Below are 17,003 nucleotides of genomic sequence, written 5' to 3'. Positions count from 1 at the left end.
AAACTAATCCCACTGCCCCGCTCTCTCCACATATGCCTGAATCAATCCCCAAACTAATCCCACTGTCCCTCTTTCTCCCCATAGCCCTGTATCAAAATCCAAACTAATCCCCCTGCCCCAATCTCTCCCCATCACCCTGCATCAATCCCAAACTAATCCCACTGTCCCACTTTCAATGGGTCGCACTATATCAATCCCAGACTAATCCCACTGCCCCACTCTCTCCCCATAGCCCTGTATCAATCCCAAAATAATCCCACTGCCTCACTCTCTCCCCATAGCCCAGTGTCAATCCCACTGCCCAGCTCTCTCCCCATCGCCCTGCATCAATCCCAAACTAATCCCATTGCCCCACTCCCTCTCCATAGCCCTGTATCAATCCCCAAACTAACCACACTGCCCGACTCACTCCTCACAGCCCTGTATCAATCCCAAACTAACTCCACTGTCCCACTCTCACTCCATCTCCCTGTATCAATCCCAAACTAATCCCCCTGCACCACTCTCTCCCAATCGCCCTGTATCAATCCCAAACTAATCCCACTGTCCTGTTCTCTCCCCATAGTCCTGTATCAATCCCAAACTAATCCCACTGTCCCACTCTGTCCCCATAGCCCTGTATCAATCCCAAACTAATCCCACTGCCCTGCTCTCACCACATCACTCCTGTATAAATCCCAAACTAATCCCACTTTCCTGCTCTCTCCCCAATGCCCTGTATCAATCCCAAACTAATCCCACTGTCCCGCTCTCTCCCCATAACCCTGTATCAATCCCAAACTAATCTCACTGCCCCACTCTGTCCCCATAGCCCTGTAATAATCCCAGACTAATCCCACTGCCCCACACTCTCCTCATAGCCCTGTATCAATCCCAAACTAATCCCACTGCCCTGCTATCTCCCCAAAGACCTGTATCAATCCCAAACTAATTCCACTCCCCTGCTCTCTCCACATGAACCTGTATCAATCCCAAACTAATCCCACTGCCCCGCTCTCTCCACATAGCCCTGAATCAATCCCCAAAATAATCCCGCTGCCCCACTTTCTCCCCATAGCCCTGTGTCAATCCCCAAACTAATCCCAATGTCCCTCTTTCTCCCCATAGCCCTGTATCAAATTCCAAACTAATCCCCCTGCCCCAATCTCTCCCCATCCCCCTGCATCAATCCCAAACTAATCCCACTGTCCCACTCTCACTGCATCGCCCTATATCAATCGCAAACTAATCCCACTGCCGCACTCTCTTCCGATAGCCCTGTATCAATCCCAAACTAATCCCACTTCCCCGCTCTCTCCCCATAGCCCTGAATCAATCCCCAAACTAACCCCACTGCCCCACTCACTCCTCATAGCCCTGTATCAATCCCAAACTATTCCCACTGCCCGGCTCTCTCCCCATCACTCTGAATCAATGCCAAACTAATCCCACTGTCCCACTCCGTCCCCATAGCCCTGTAATAATCCCAGAATAATCTCGCTGCCCCACACTCTCCTCATAGCCCTGTATCAATCCCAAGCTAATCCCACTGCCCCACTCTCTCCACAAAGCCCTGAATCAATTCCCAAAATAATCCCGCTGCCCCACTTTCTCCCCATAGCCCTGTATCAATCCCCAAACTAATCCCAATGTCCCTCTTTATCCCCATCGCCCTGCATCAATCCCAAACTAATCCCACTGCCCCACTCTCTCCCCATCGCCCTGCATCAATCCCAAACTAATCCCACTGCCCTGCTCTCTCCACATCAACCTGTATCAATCCCAAACTAATCCCAATGTCCCGCTCTCTCCCCAAAGACCTGTATCAATCCCAAACTAATCCCACTGATCTGCTCTCTCCACATCCACCTGTATCAATCCCGAAACTAATCCCACTGACCGCACACTCCCCATAGCCCTGTAACAAACCCCAAACTAATCCCACAGCCCCACTTTCTCCACATAGCCATGTATCAATCCCCAAACTAATTCCACTATCCCACTTGCTCCCCATAGACCTGTATCAAACTCCAAACTAATCCCACTGCCAAACTCTCTCCCCATCGCCCTGCATCAATCCCAAACTAATCCCACTGTCCCACTCTCACTCCATCGCCTTATATCAATCCCAAACTAATCCCACTGCCTCACACTCTCCCCATAGCCCTGTATCAATCCCAAACTAATCCCACTGCCCCGCTCTCTCCCCATAGCCCTGTATCAATCCTAAACTAATCCCACTGCCCCACACTATCCCCATGGCCCTGTATCAATCGCAAATTAATCCCACTGTCCGGCAATCTCCCCATTCATCCTGTATGAATCCCAAACTAATCCCACAGACCCACTCTCTCCCCATAGCCCTTTATCAATCCCAAACTAATCCCACTGCCCCGCTCTCTCCCCATAGCCCAGTATCAAGCCCAAACTAATCCCACTGCCCCGTGCTCTCCCCATAGCCCTGTATCAATCCCCAAACTAATCCCACTGCCCAACTCTCTCCCCATAGCCATGTATTAATACCAAAGCAATCCCACTGCCCCGCTCTCTCCACATAGCCCTGTATCAATCCCCAAACTAATCCCACTGTCCCACTCTGTCCCCATAGCCCTGTATCAACCCCAAACTAATCCCACTGCTGCGCTCTCTCCGCATAGCCCTGTATCAATCCCAAACTAATTCCACTGCCCCGTTCTCTCTCCATCGCCCTGTATCAATCCCAAACTAATCCCACTGCCCTGCTCTCTCTCCATAGCCCTGTATCAATCCCAAACGAATCCCACTGTCCCACTATGTCCCCAAAGTAATGTATCAATCCCCAAACTAATCCAACTGTCCCGCTCTCTCTCCATAGCCCTCTTCCAAACCCCAAACTAATCCCACGGTCCCGCTCTCTCCCCATCACTCTGAATCAATGCCAAACTACTCCCATTGTCCCACTTTGTCCCCATAGCCCTCTATCAATCCCCAAACTAATCCAACTGCCCCGCTCTCTCCCCATCACCCTGAATCAATGCCAAACTAATCCCACTGTCCCACTCTGTCCCCAAAGCCCTGTAATAATCCCAGAGTAATCTCACTGCCCCACACTCTCCTCATAGCCCTGTATCAATCCCAAACTAATCCCACTTCCCCGCTCTCTCCACATAGCCCTGAAAACATCCCCAAAATAATCCCACTGTCCCTCTTTCTCCCCATAGCCCTGTATCAATCCCCAAACTAACCCCACTGCCCCACTCACTCCTCATAGCCCTGTATCAATCCCAAACTAATCCCACTGCCCGCCTCTCTCCCCATCACTCTGAATCAATGCCAAACTAATCACACTGTCCCACTCCGTCCCCATAGCCCTGTAATAATCCCCGACTAATCTCACTGCCCCACACTCTCCTCATAGCCCTGTATCAATCCCAAACTAATCCCACTGTCCTGCTATCTCCCCATAGCCCTGTATCAATCCCAAACTAATCCCACTGTCCCACTCCGTCCCCATAGCCCTGTAATAATCCCCGACTAATCTCACTGCCCCACACTCTCCTCATAGCCCTGTATCAATCCCAAACTAATCCCACTGTCCTGCTATCTCCCCATAGCCCTGTATCAATCCCAAACTAATCCCACTGTCCCACTCCGTCCCCATAGCCCTGTAATAATCTCAGACTAATCTCACTGCCCCACACTCTCCTCATAGCCCTGTATCAATCCCAAACTAATCCCACTGCCCTGCTCTCACCACATCACTCCTGTATGAATCCCAAACTAATCCCACTGCCCTGCTCTCTCCCCAATGCCCTGTATCAATCCCAAACTAATCCCACTGTCCCGCTCTCTCCCCATAGCCCTGTATCAATCCCAAACTAATCCCACTGTCCCACTCTGTCCCCATACCCCTGTAATAATCTCAGACTAATCTCACTGCCCCACACTCTCCTCATAGCCCTGTATAAATCCCAAACTAATCCCACTGTCCTGCTCTCTCCCCAATGCCCTGTATCAATCCCAAACTAATCCCACTGTCCCACTCTGTCCCCATACCCCTGTAATAATCTCAGACTAATCTCACTGCCCCACACTCTCCTCATAGCCCTGTATCAATCCCCAACTAATCCCACTGTCCCACTCTCTCCCCATAGCCCTGTATCAATCCCAAACTAATCCCACTGCCCCTCTCTGTCCCCATAGCCCTGTATCAATCCCAAACTAATCCCACTTTCCCACTCTGTCCCCATAGCCCTGTATCAATCCCAAATGAATCCCACTGTCCCACTATGTCCCCATAGTAATGTATCAATCCCCAAACTAATCCCACTGCTCCGCTCTCTCTCCATAGCCCTGTATCAATCCCAAACTAATCCCACTGCCCTGCTCTCTCCACATCAATCTGTAACAATCCCCAAACTAATCCCACTGCCCCACTCTGTCACCATAGCCCTGTAATAATCCCAGACTAATCTCACTCCCCTGCTCTCTCCACTTCAATCTGTAACAATCCCCAAACTACTCCCACTGCCCCGTTCTCTCCACAAAGCACTTTATCAATCCCCAAACTAATCCCACTGTCCCTCTTTCTCCCCATAGCCCTGTATCAAATTCCAAACTAATCCCCCTGCCCCAATCTCTCCCCATCGCCCTGCATCAATCCCAAACTAATCCCACTGCCCCGCTCTCTCCCCATAGCCCTGTATCAATCCCAAACTAATCCCTCTGTCCCACTCTCACTGCATCGCCCTATATCAATCGCAAACTAATCCCACTGCCCCACTCTCTCCCCATAACCCTGTAACAATCCCCAACTAATCCCACTGTCCCACTCTCTCCCCATCGACCTGCATCAATCCCAAACTAATCCCACTGTCCCACTCTGTCCCCATAACCCTTTATCAATCCCAAAATAATCCCACTGCCCTGCTCTCACCACATCACACCTGTATAAATCCCAAACTAATCCCACTGTCCCGCTCTCTCCCCAAAGCCCTGTATCAATCCCAAACTAATCCCACTGTCCCGCTCTCTCCCCAAAGCCCTGTATCAATCCCAAACTAATCCCACTGCCCCGCTCTCTCCCCAGAGCCCTGTATCAATCCCAAACTAATCCCTCTGTCCCACTCTGTCCCCATAGCCCGGTATCAATCCCAAACTAATCCCACTGTCCAACTCTGTCCCCATTGCCCAGAATCAATCCCAAACTAATCCCACTGCCCTGCTCTCTCCCTGTAGCCCTGTATCAATCCCAAACTAATCCCACTGCCCCGCTCTCTCCCCATTGCCCTGTATCAATCCCAAACTAATCCCTCTGTCCCACTCTGTCCCCATAGCCCTGTATCAATCCCAAACTAATCCCTCTGTCCCACTCTGTCCCCATAGCCCTGTATCAATCCCAAACTAATCCCTCTGTCCCACTCTGTCCCCATAGCCCTGTACCAAACCTCAAACTAATCCCACTGCCTCACTCTCTCCACATAGCCCTGTATCAATCCCAAACTAATCCCACTGCTCCGCTCTCTCCCCATAGCCCTGTATCAATCCCAAACTAATCCCCCTGCCCCACTCTCTCCCCATAGCCCTGTATCAAATTCCAATCTAATCCCCCTGCCCCACTCTCTCCCCATCGCCCTGCATCAATCCCAAACTAATCCCAATGCCCCACTCTCTCTCCATAGCCCTGTATCAATCCCCAAACTAACCCCACTGCCCCACTCACTCCTCTTAGCACTGTATCAATCCCAATCTAATCCCGCTGCCCCGTTCTTTGCCCATCGCCCTGTATCAATCCCAAACTAATCCCACTGTCCCGCTCTCTCCCCAAAGCCCTGTATCAATCCCAAACTAATCCCACTGCCCCGCTCTCTCCCCAAAGCCCTGTATCAATCCCCAAACTAATCCCACTGTCCCGCTCTCTCCCCAAAGCCCTGTATCAATCCCAAACTAATCCCACTGTCCCGCTCTCTCCCCAAAGCCCTGTATCAATCCCAAACTAATCCCACTGCCCCGCTCTCTCCCCAAAGCCCTGTATCAATCCCCAAACTAATCCCACTGTCCCACTTTCCCTCTCCCTTGCCAAAATCCTCAAATCAACAGCCTCTCCCTACCCTTGTTGTTTAGTCATGGCTACAATGATCTCTTTGTGTCTCTCTCTGTCTCTCTTTCTGCCTGTCTCTCTCTCCCTGCCTGTCTCTCTCTCCCCATGTCTCTCTCTTTCTCTGCCTGTCTCTCTCTCTCTGCCTGTCTCTCTGTGCGTCTCTTTCCCTCTCTCTGCCTGTCTCTCTCTCTTTGTCTGTCTTTCTGACTCTGTCTGTCTCTGTCTCTCTCTCTCTCTGCCTGTCTCTCTGTTTCTCTTTGTCTCTCTCTCTGCCTGTCTCTTTCTCTGTCTCTCTCCCTCTCTTTCTCTCTGCCTTTCTCTGTCTCTCCCTGTCTCTTTCTCTTTCTCTCTCTCTCTCTGTCTGTCTGTCTGTCTCTGTCTCTCTCTGTCTGCCTGTCTGTCTCTCTCTCTCTGCCTGTCTCTCTCTCTCTCTGTCTCTCTCTCTGTCTGTCTCTTTCTCTGTCTCTCTCTCTCTGTCTGTCTTTCTGTGTCTGTCTGTCTCTGTCTCTGTCTGCCTGTCTCTCTGTTTCTCTCTGTCTCTCTCTCTATCTGTCCCTTTCTCTGTCTCTCTCTCTGTCTGCCTGTCTGTCTCTCTCTCTCTGTGCCTGTCTCTCTCTCTCTGTCTGTCTGTCTCTCTGTCTGTCTCTCTCTCTCACTCTGTCTCTCTCTCTGTCTCTGCCTGTCTCTCTCTCTGTCTGTCTGTCTCTCTCTCTCTCTGCCTGTCTCTCTCTCTCTCTCTCTGTCTCTCTCTCTCTCTCTTTGCCTGTCTCTCTCTCTCTATTTCTCTGTCTGCCTGTCTCTCTCTGACGGTGTGTACCAGTTTATGTGCCACTTCATATCCATCAGGATTCATTGAGGGTAGTAGGTGTATCCGTGTGCTGTCCACCAGCCTGACCACTCGAGGGTTATGTTCCTTGTATTGCTGACACAGATACTGCATCAGGTAAATGAGAATTTCCCGGCCCACCACCTCGTTGCCATGCATCCCTGCAACATATCGAAACTCCGGCTCTCCTGAAAGGTTCAAGCAGAAATATCCCGGAAAATATGAGGGGGAGTCAAACCGGCTCCATCAGATTAAACATCTGAGCAGAACATTGGTCAACATTTAACAGTCTCATCCCACAATTCATCAAGATTTTATTCAGGATGAGGCCCCTCCCCGTCTTACACATTTACACAACCCTCCCCCGTGTTACACACTTACCCAGCCCCTCCCCCGTGTTACACAATTACCCAGCCCCTCCCCCGTGTTACACAATTACCCAGCCCCTCCGCCGTGTTACACAATTACCCAGCCCCACCCCCGTGTTACACACATACACAGCCCCTCCTCCATGTTACACACTTACACAGCCCCTCCCCCCGTGTTACACACTTACCCAGCCCCTCCCCGTTTTACGCACTTACACAGCCCCTCCCCCATGTTGCACACTTACACCGCCCCCCGTGTTAAACAATTACCCAGCCCCTCCCCGTGTTACACACTTACACAACCCCTCCCTGTGTTACACACTTACACAGCCCCTCCCCCGTGTTACACACTTACACAACCCCTCCCTGTGTTACACACTTACACAGCCCCTCCCCCGTGTTACACACTTACACAGCCCCTCCCCCGTGTTACACACTTACACAGCCCCTCCCCATGTTGCACACTTACACCGCCCCCCGTGTTAAACAATTACCCAGCCCCTCCCCGTGTTACACACTTACACAACCCCTCCCTGTGTTACACACTTACACAGCCCCTCCCCCGTGTTACACACTTACACAGCCCCTCCCCCGTGTTACACACTTACCCAGGCACTCCCCCATGTTACACACTTACACAGCCCCTCCCCCGTGTTACACACTTACCCAGGCACTCCCCCATGTTACACACTTACCCAGCCTCTCCCCGTTTTACGCACTTACACAGCCCCTCCCCCATGTTGCACACTTGCACCGCCCCCCGTGTTAAACAATTACGCAGCCACTCCCCCGTGTTACACACTTACATAGCCCCTCCCCATGTTACAGACTTACACAGCCTCTCCCTGTGTTACACACTTACACAGCCCCTCCCCCGTGTTACACACTTACACAGCCCCTCCCCATGTTACACACTTACACAGCCCCTCCCCATGTTACACACTTACACAGCCCCTCCCCATGTTACACACTTACACAGCCCCTCCCCATGTTACACACTTACACAGCACCTCCCCGTGTTACACACTTACACAGCCCCTCCCCCGTGTTACACACTTACCCAGGCCCTCCCCCATGTCATACACTTACACAGCCCCTCCCCCCATGTTACACACTTACCCAGCCCCTCCCCATGTTACACACTTACACAGCACCTCCCCGTGTTACACACTTACACAGCCCCTCCCCCGTGTTACACACTTACCCAGGCCCTCCCCCATGTTACACACTTACCCAGCCCCTCCCCCGTGTTACACACTTACCCAGGCCCTCCCCCATGTCATACACTTACACAGCCCCTCCCCCCATGTTACACACTTACACAGCACCTCCCCATGTTACACACTTACACAGCACCTCCCCGTGTTACACACTTACACAGCCCCTCCCCCGTGTTACACACTTACCCAGGCCCTCCCCCATGTTACACACTTACACAGCACCTCCCCGTGTTACACACTTACACAGCCCCTCCCCGTGTTACACACTTACCCAGGCCCTCCCCCATGTCATACACTTACACAGCCCCTCCCCCGTGTTACACACTTACACAGCACCTCCCCGTGTTACACACTTACACAGCCCCTCCCCGTGTTACACACTTACCCAGGCCCTCCCCCATGTCATACACTTACACAGCCCCTCCCCCCATGTTACACACTTACCCAGCCCCTCCCCCATATTACACACTTACACAGCCCCTCACCCGTGTTACACACTTACCCAGCCCCTCCCCCATGTTACACACTTACCCAGCCCCTCCCCCACATTACACACTTACACAGCCCCCCATGTTACACACTTACACAGCCCCTCCCCCACATTACACACTTACACAGCCCCCCGTGTCACACACTTACCCAGCCCCTCCCCCACATTACACACTTACACAGCCCCCCATGTTACACACTTACACAGCCCCTCCCCCTGTGTTATATACTTACCCAGCTCATGTATCTCGCCCCATGTTACACACTTACGCTGCTCGTGTGCCCCACCCGCTGGGTTATACACTTACCCAGCTCGTGTGCCCCCCGTGTTACACACTTACCCAGTTCATGTACCCCACGCCCTGTGTTACACACTTACCCAGCTCGTATACCCCGTCACCCGTGTTACACACTTACCCAGCCCCTCCCCCATGCTACACATTTACACAGCCCCTCCCCGTGTTACACACTTACCCAGCCCCTCCCCCATGCTACACATTTACACAGCACCTCCCCGTGTTACACACTTACACAGCCCCTCCCCGTGTTACACACTTACACAGCCCCTCCCCTGTGTTACACACTTACACAACCCCTCCCCGTGTTACACACTTACACAGCCCCGCCCCCATGTTACACACTTACACAGCCCCTCCCCATGTTACACACTTACACAGCCCCTCCCCCATGTTACACACTTACACAGCCCCTCCCCCACATTACACACTTACACAGCCCCCCGTGTTACACACTTACACAGCCCCTCCACCACATTACACACTTACACAGCCCCCCGTGTTACACACTTACCCAGCCCCTCCCCCATGTTACACACTTACACAGCCCCCCGTGTTACACACTTACACAGCCCCTCCCCCACATTTCACACTTACACAGCCCCCCGTGTTACACACTTACACAGCCCCTCCACCACCTTACACACTTACACAGCCCCCCATGTTACACACTTACACAGCCCCTCCCCCTGTGTTATATACTTACCCAGCTCATGTATCCCGCCCCATGTTACACACTTACGCTGCTCGTGTGCCCCACCCGCTGGGTTATACACTTACCCAGCTCGTGTGCCCCCCGTGTTACACACTTACCCAGTTCATGTACCCCACGCCCTGTGTTACACACTTACCCAGCTCGTATACCCCGTCACCCGTGTTACACACTTACCCAGCCCCTCCCCCATGCTACACATTTACACAGCCCCTCCCCGTGTTACACACTTACCCAGCCCCTCCCCCATGCTACACATTTACACAGCACCTCCCCGTGTTACACACTTACACAGCCCCTCCCCGTGTTACACACTTACACAGCCCCGCCCCCATGTTACACACTTACACAGCCTCTCCCCGTGTTACACACTTACCCAGCCCCTCCACCGTGTTACACACTTACACAGCACCTCCCCCATGTTACACACTTACACAGCCCCTCCCCCATGTTACACACTTACCCCGGCCCTCCCCCGTGTCACACACTTACCCAGCCCCTCCCCCGTGTTACACACTTACCCAGGCCCTCCCCCATGTCACACACTTACACAGCCCCTCCCCCGTGTCACACACTTACCCAGCCCCTCCACCACCTTACACACTTACACAGCCCCCCGTGTTACACACTTACACAGCCCCTCCCCCTGTGTTACGCACTTACCCAGCTCGTGTGCCACCCCGTGTTACACACTTACCCAGTTCATGTACCCCACGCCCTGTGTTACACACTTACCCGGCTCGTATACCCCGTCACCCGTGTTACACACTTACCCAGCTCGTGTGCCCCCCCGTGTTACACACTTACCCAGTTCATGTATCCCGCCCCGTGTTACACACTTACCCAGCTCGTATACCCCATCACCCGGGTTACACACTTACCCAGCTTGTGTGCCCCGCCCCCTGAGTTACACACTTACCCAGCTCGTGTACCCCGGGATTGTCTGAGATCTCTATCACGTACAGTTTCAGGCCCCCGTAACTCTTTCCAATGCTGTAGGTGCGGATGATTTCCGGGCACTGTCTCCGCATCTCCCTCATTACCTGGAGACATTAAATGAAATATTTGGCGTCAGGGAAACAGGATGTGGGCAAATTCCAAAGCAACACCTTCCTCTGGGATGCACCCGACATCTTCCAGGAAATCCCACCATGGCAGCTGGTGGAATTTCAATTCAGTAAATAAATCAGGAATATAAAACTAGTCTCAGTCCTGGTGACCATGTAGCTATTACTGATTGTTGTAAACACCCATCTGTGTCGCTAAAGTCCTTTTGGGAAGGAAATCTGCTGTCCTTACCTGGTCTGGCCTACATGTGACTTCAGACCCACAGCAATGTGGGTGACTCTTAAATACCCTCTGAACTGGCTGAGCCACTTCGTGATCCCAGACAGCCATCCCAGACTGCGTGTTGTCAAGGAATGATCATACTTTTCCTAATATTACTGTGGGATACTTTAAAGCAGGCTTGTGTGTGGTTGTGTGTGTGTGTGGTTGTGTATGTGTGGTTGTGTGTGTGTGTGTGGTTGTGTATGTGTGGTTGTGTATGTTTGGTTGTGTGTGTGTGGTTGTGTGTGTGTGGTTGTGTATTTGTGGTTGTGTGTGTGTGTGTGGTTGTGTATGTGTGGTTGTGTATGTGTGGTTGTGTATGTGTGGTTGTGTATGTGTGGTTGTGTGTGTGTGGTTGTGTATGTGTGGTTGTGTGTGTGTGTGTGGTTGTGTATGTGTGGTTGTGTATGTGTGGTTGTGTATGTGTGGTTGTGTGTGTGTGTGTGTGTGTGGTTGTGTGTGTGTGGTTGTTTATGTGTGGTTGTGTATGTGTGGTTGTGTGTGTGGTTGTGTGTGTGTGGTTGTGTGTGTGTGTGCGTGTGGTTGTGTGTGTGTGGTTGTGTGTGTGCGGTTCTGAGTGAGTGTGTGTTTGTGGTTGTGTGTGGTTGTGTGTGTGTGTGTGTGTGGTTGTGTGTGTGTGTATGTGTGTGTGTGTGGTTGTGTGTGTGTGGTGTGTGGTTGTGTGTGTGGTTCTGTATATGTGGTTTTGTGTGTGTGATTGTGTCTGTGTTGTGTCTGTGTGGTTCTGTGTGTGGTTCTGTATATGTGGTTGTGTGTGTGGTTGTGTGTGTGTGTGTGGTTGTGTATGTGTGGTTATGTGTGTGTGGTTGTGTGTGTGTGTGTGGTTGTGTATATGTGGTTGTGTATGTGTGGTTGTGCGTGTGTGTGGTTGTGTATGTGTGGTTGTGTATGTGTGGTTGTGTGTGTGTGGTTGTGTATATGTGGTTGTGTATGTGTGGTTGTGTATGTGTGGTTGTGTGTGTGTGTGTGTGTGGTTGTGTATGTGTGGTTGTGTGTGTGTGTGTGTGTGGTTGTGTATGTGTGGTTGTGTGTGTGTGGTTGTTTATGTGTGGTTGTGTGTGTGGTTGTGTGTGTGTGTGTGTGTGGTTGTGTGTGTGTGTGGTGTGTGGTTGTGTGTGTGGTTGTGTTTGTGGTTCTGTATATGTGGTTTTGTGTGTGTGATTGTGTCTGTGTTGTGTCTGTGTGGTTCTGTGTGTGGTTCTGTATTTGTGGTTGTCTGTGTGGTTGTGTGTGTAGTTCTGTGTGTGTGGTTGTGTGTGTGTGCGTGTATGTGTGGTTGTGTGTGTGTGTGGTTGTGTGTGTGTGTGTGTAGTTGTGTGTGTGTGGTTGTGTGTGTGTGTATGTGTGTGTGTGGTTGTGTGTGTGTGCGTGTATGTGTGGTTGTGTGTGTGTGTGTGTGTGTGTGGTTGTGTGTGTGTGTGTGTGGTTGTGTGTGTGTGTGTGTGTGTGTGTATGTGTGTGTGTGGTTGTGTGTGTGGTTGTGTGTGTGTGTGTGGTTGTGTGTGTGTGTATGTGTGTGTGTGTGTGGTTGTGTGTGTGTGGTGTGTGGTTGTGTGTGTGGTTCTGTATATGTGGTTTTGTGTGTGTGATTGTGTCTGTGTTGTGTCTGTGTGGTTCTGTGTGTGGTTCTGTATATGTGGTTGTGTGTGTGCTTGTGTGTGTGTGTGTGGTTGTGTATGTGTGGTTATGTGTGTGTGGTTGTGTGTGTGTGTGTGGTTGTGTATATGTGGTTGTGTATGTGTGGTTGTGCGTGTGTGTGGTTGTGTATGTGTGGTTGTGTATGTGTGGTTGTGTATGTGTGGTTGTGTGTGTGTGGTTGTTTATGTGTGGTTGTGTGTGTGGTTGTGTGTGTGTGGTTGTGTGTGTGTGTGCGTGTGGTTGTGTGTGTGGTTGTGTGTGTGTGGTTCTGAGTGAGTGTGTGTGTGTGGTTGTGTGTGTGGTTGTGTGTGTGTGTGTGGTTGTGTGTGTGTGTGTGTGTGGTTGTGTGTGTGTGGTGTGTGGTTGTGTGTGTGGTTGTGTCTGTGTGGTTCTGTATATGTGGTTTTGTGTGTGTGATTGTGTCTGTGTTGTGTCTGTGTGGTTCTGTGTGTGGTTCTGTATTTGTAGTTGTGTGTGTGGTTGTGTGTGTGGTTGTGTGTGTGTGGTTGTGTGTGTGTGCGTGTATGTGTGGTTGTGTGTGTGTGTGGTTGTGTGTGTGTGTGTGTGGTTGTGTGTGTGGTTGTGTGTGTGTGTATGTGTGTGTGTGGTTGTGTGTGTGTGCGTGTATGTGTGGTTGTGTGTGTGTGTGGTTGTGTGTGTGTGTATGTGTGGTTGTGTGTGTGTGTGTGGTTCTGTGTGTGTGTGTGTGTGTGTGTGTGTGGGTTGTGTGTGTGTGTGTGTGTGTGTGGTTGTGTGTGTGTGTGTGTGGTTGTGTGTGTGTGTGTGTGTGTGTGGTTGTGTGTGTGTGTGTGGTTGTGTGTGTGTGCGTGTATGTGTGGTTGTGTGTGTGTGTGGTTGTGTGTGTGTGTGTGTGGTTGTGTGTGTGGTTGTGTGTGTGTGTATGTGTGTGTGTGGTTGTGTGTGTGTGCGTGTATGTGTGGTTGTGTGTGTGTGTGGTTGTGTGTGTGTGTGTATGTGTGTGTATGTGTGTGTGTGGTTGTGTGTGTGTGTATGTGTGGTTGTGTGTGTGTGTGTGGTTGTGTGTGTGTGTGTGTGTGTGTGGTTGTGTGTGTGTGGTTGTGTGTGTGTGGTTGTGTATGTGTGGTTGTGTGTTTGTGGTTGTGTATGTGTGGTTGTGTGTGTGTGTGTGGTTGTGTATGTGTGGTTGTGTATGTGTGGTTGTGTGTGTGTGTGTGTGTGTGTGTGGTTGTGTGTGTGTGTGTGTGTGTGTGGTTGTGTATGTGTGGTTGTGTGTGTGGTTGTGTGTGTGTGGTTGTGTGTGTGTGTGCGTGTGGTTGTGTGTGTGTGGTTGTGTGTGTGCGGTTCTGAGTGAGTGTGTGTTTGTGGTTGTGTGTGGTTGTGTGTGTGTGTGTGTGGTTGTGTGTGTGTGTATGTGTGTGTGTGTGTGGTTGTGTGTGTGTGGTGTGTGGTTGTGTGTGTGGTTCTGTATATGTGGTTTTGTGTGTGTGATTGTGTCTGTGTTGTGTCTGTGTGGTTCTGTATATGTGGTTGTGTGTGTGGTTGTGTGTGTGTGTGTGGTTGTGTATGTGTGGTTATGTGTGTGTGGTTGTGTGTGTGTGTGTGGTTGTGTATATGTGGTTGTGTATGTGTGGTTGTGCGTGTGTGTGGTTGTGTATGTGTGGTTGTGTATGTGTGGTTGTGCATGTGTGGTTGTGTGTGTGTGTGGTTGTGTATGTGTGGTTGTGTATGTGTGGTTGTGTGTGGTTGTGTATGTGTGGTTGTGTGTGTGTGGTTGTGTGTGTGTGTGGTTGTGTATGTGTGGTTGTGTGTGTGTGTGTGTGTGGTTGTGTATGTGTGGTTGTGTGTGTGTGGTTGTTTATGTGTGGTTGTGTGTGTGGTTGTGTGTGTGTGGTTGTGTGTGTGTGTGGTTGTGTGTGTGTGTGTGTGGTTGTGTGTGTGTGGTGTGTGGTTGTGTGTGTGGTTGTGTTTGTGGTTCTGTATATGTGGTTTTGTGTGTGTGATTGTGTCTGTGTTGTGTCTGTGTGGTTCTGTGTGTGGTTCTGTATTTGTAGTTGTGTGTGTGGTTGTGTGTGTGGTTGTGTGTGTGTGGTTGTGTGTGTGTGTGCGTGTATGTGTGGTTGTGTGTGTGTGTGGTTGTGTGTGTGTGTGTGTGTGGTTGTGTGTGTGGTTGTGTGTGTGTGTATGTGTGTGTGTGGTTGTGTGTGTGTGTGGTTGTGTGTGTGTGTATGTGTGGTTGTGTGTGTGTGTGTGGAACTGTGTGTGTGTGTGTGTGTGTGTGGTTGTGTGTGTGTGTGTGTGGTTGTGTGTGTGTGTGTGTGTGTGTGGTTGTGTGTGTGTGTGTGGTTGTGTGTGTGTGCGTGTATGTGTGGTTGTGTGTGTGTGTGGTTGTGTGTGTGTGTGTGGTTGTGTGTGTGGTTGTGTGTGTGTGTGTGTGTGTGTGTGGTTGTGTGTGTGTGTGTGTGGTTGTGTGTGTGTGTGTGTGTGTGGTTGTGTGTGTGTGTGTGGTTGTGTGTGTGTGCGTGTATGTGTGGTTGTGTGTGTGTGTGGTTGTGTGTGTGTGTGTGGTTGTGTGTGTGGTTGTGTGTGTGTGTATGTGTGTGTGTGGTTGTGTGTGTGTGCGTGTATGTGTGGTTGTGTGTGTGTGTGGTTGTGTGTGTGTGTGTATGTGTGTGTATGTGTGTGTGTGGTTGTGTGTGTGTGTATGTGTTTTTGTGTGTGTGTGTGTGTGGTTGTGTGTGTGTGTGTGGTTGTGTATGTGTGGTTGTGTGTGTGTGGTTGTGTATGTGTGGTTGTGTGTGTGTGGTTGTGTATGTGTGGTTGTGTGTGTGTGTGTGGTTGTGTATGTGTGGTTGTGTATGTGTGGTTGTGTGTGTGTGTGTGTGTGTGTGGTTGTGTGTGTGTGGTTGTTTATGTGTGGTTGTGTATGTGCGGTTGTGTGTGTGTGGTTGTGTATGTGTGGTTGTGTATGTGTGGTTGTGTGTGTGTGTGGTTGCGTATGTGTGGTTGTGTATGTGTGGTTGTGCATGTGTGGTTGTGTGTGTGTGTGGTTGTGTATGTGTGGTTGTGTGGTTGTGTGTGTGTGTGTGTGGTTGTGTATGTGTGGTTGTGTGTGTGGTTGTGTGTGTGTGGTTGTGTGTGTGTGTGCGTGTGGTTGTGTGTGTGTGGTTGTGTGTGTGCGGTTCTGAGTGAGTGTGTGTTTGTGGTTGTGTGTGGTTGTGTGTGTGTGTGTGTGGTTGTGTGTGTGTGTATGTGTGTGTGTGTGTGGTTGTGTGTGTGTGGTGTGTGGTTGTGTGTGTGGTTCTGTATATGTGGTTTTGTGTGTGTGATTGTGTCTGTGTTGTGTCTGTGTGGTTCTGTATATGTGGTTGTGTGTGTGGTTGTGTGTGTGTGTGTGGTTGTGTATGTGTGGTTATGTGTGTGTGGTTGTGTGTGTGTGTGTGGTTGTGTATATGTGGTTGTGTATGTGTGGTTGTGCGTGTGTGTGGTTGTGTATGTGTGGTTGTGTATGTGTGGTTGTGTATGTGTGGTTGTGCATGTGTGGTTGTGTGTGTGTGTGGTTGTGTATGTGTGGTTGTGTGTGGTTGTGTATGTGTGGTTGTGTGTGTGTGTGTGTGTGTGGTTGTGTATGTGTGGTTGTGTGTGTGTGTGTGTGGTTGTGTATGTGTTGTTGTGTGTGTGTGGTTGTTTATGTGTGGTTGTGTGTGTGGTTGTGTGTGTGTGGTTGTGTGTGTGTGTGTGGTTGTGTGTGTGTGTGTGTGGTTGTGTGTGTGTGGTGTGTGGTTGTGTGTGTGGTTGTGTTTGTGGTTCTGTATATGTGGTTTTGTGTGTGTGATTGTGTCTGTGTTGTGTCTGTGTGGTTCTGTGTGTGGTTCTGTATTTGTAGTTGTGTGTGTGGTTGTGTGTGTGGTTGTGTGTGTGTGGTTGTGTGTGTGTGCGTGTATGTGTGGTTGTGTGAGTGTGTGGTTGTGTGTGTGTGTGTGTGGTTGTGTGTGTGGTTGTGTGTGTGTGTATGTGTGTGTGTGGTTGTGTGTGTGTGCGTGTATGTGTGGTTGTGTGTGTGTGTG

General features: G+C 50.7%; 1 protein-coding gene across 1 annotated transcript in view; it reads right to left on the bottom strand.

The window, feature by feature from the left end:
- The window catches only part of LOC121283107 (probable carboxypeptidase X1), a 1,354,098-nt gene that overhangs the window by 95,083 nt on the left and 1,242,012 nt on the right, over positions 1 to 17,003 (bottom strand). The window contains exons 8-9 of the mRNA XM_041197221.1: positions 10,889 to 11,012; positions 6,876 to 7,072 (exon numbers count right to left, since the gene is read on the bottom strand). Coding sequence (XP_041053155.1) covers positions 6,876 to 7,072; positions 10,889 to 11,012 — 321 coding nt within the window. The remainder of the gene's footprint in view (positions 1 to 6,875; positions 7,073 to 10,888; positions 11,013 to 17,003) is intronic.

The sequence above is a fragment of the Carcharodon carcharias genome, chromosome 1 (assembly GCF_017639515.1).
Source record: "Carcharodon carcharias isolate sCarCar2 chromosome 1, sCarCar2.pri, whole genome shotgun sequence".
Lineage (NCBI taxonomy): Eukaryota > Metazoa > Chordata > Chondrichthyes > Lamniformes > Lamnidae > Carcharodon > Carcharodon carcharias.
The sequence above is the reverse complement of the archived record's forward strand: the minus strand, read 5'-3'. Positions and strand labels throughout refer to the sequence as shown.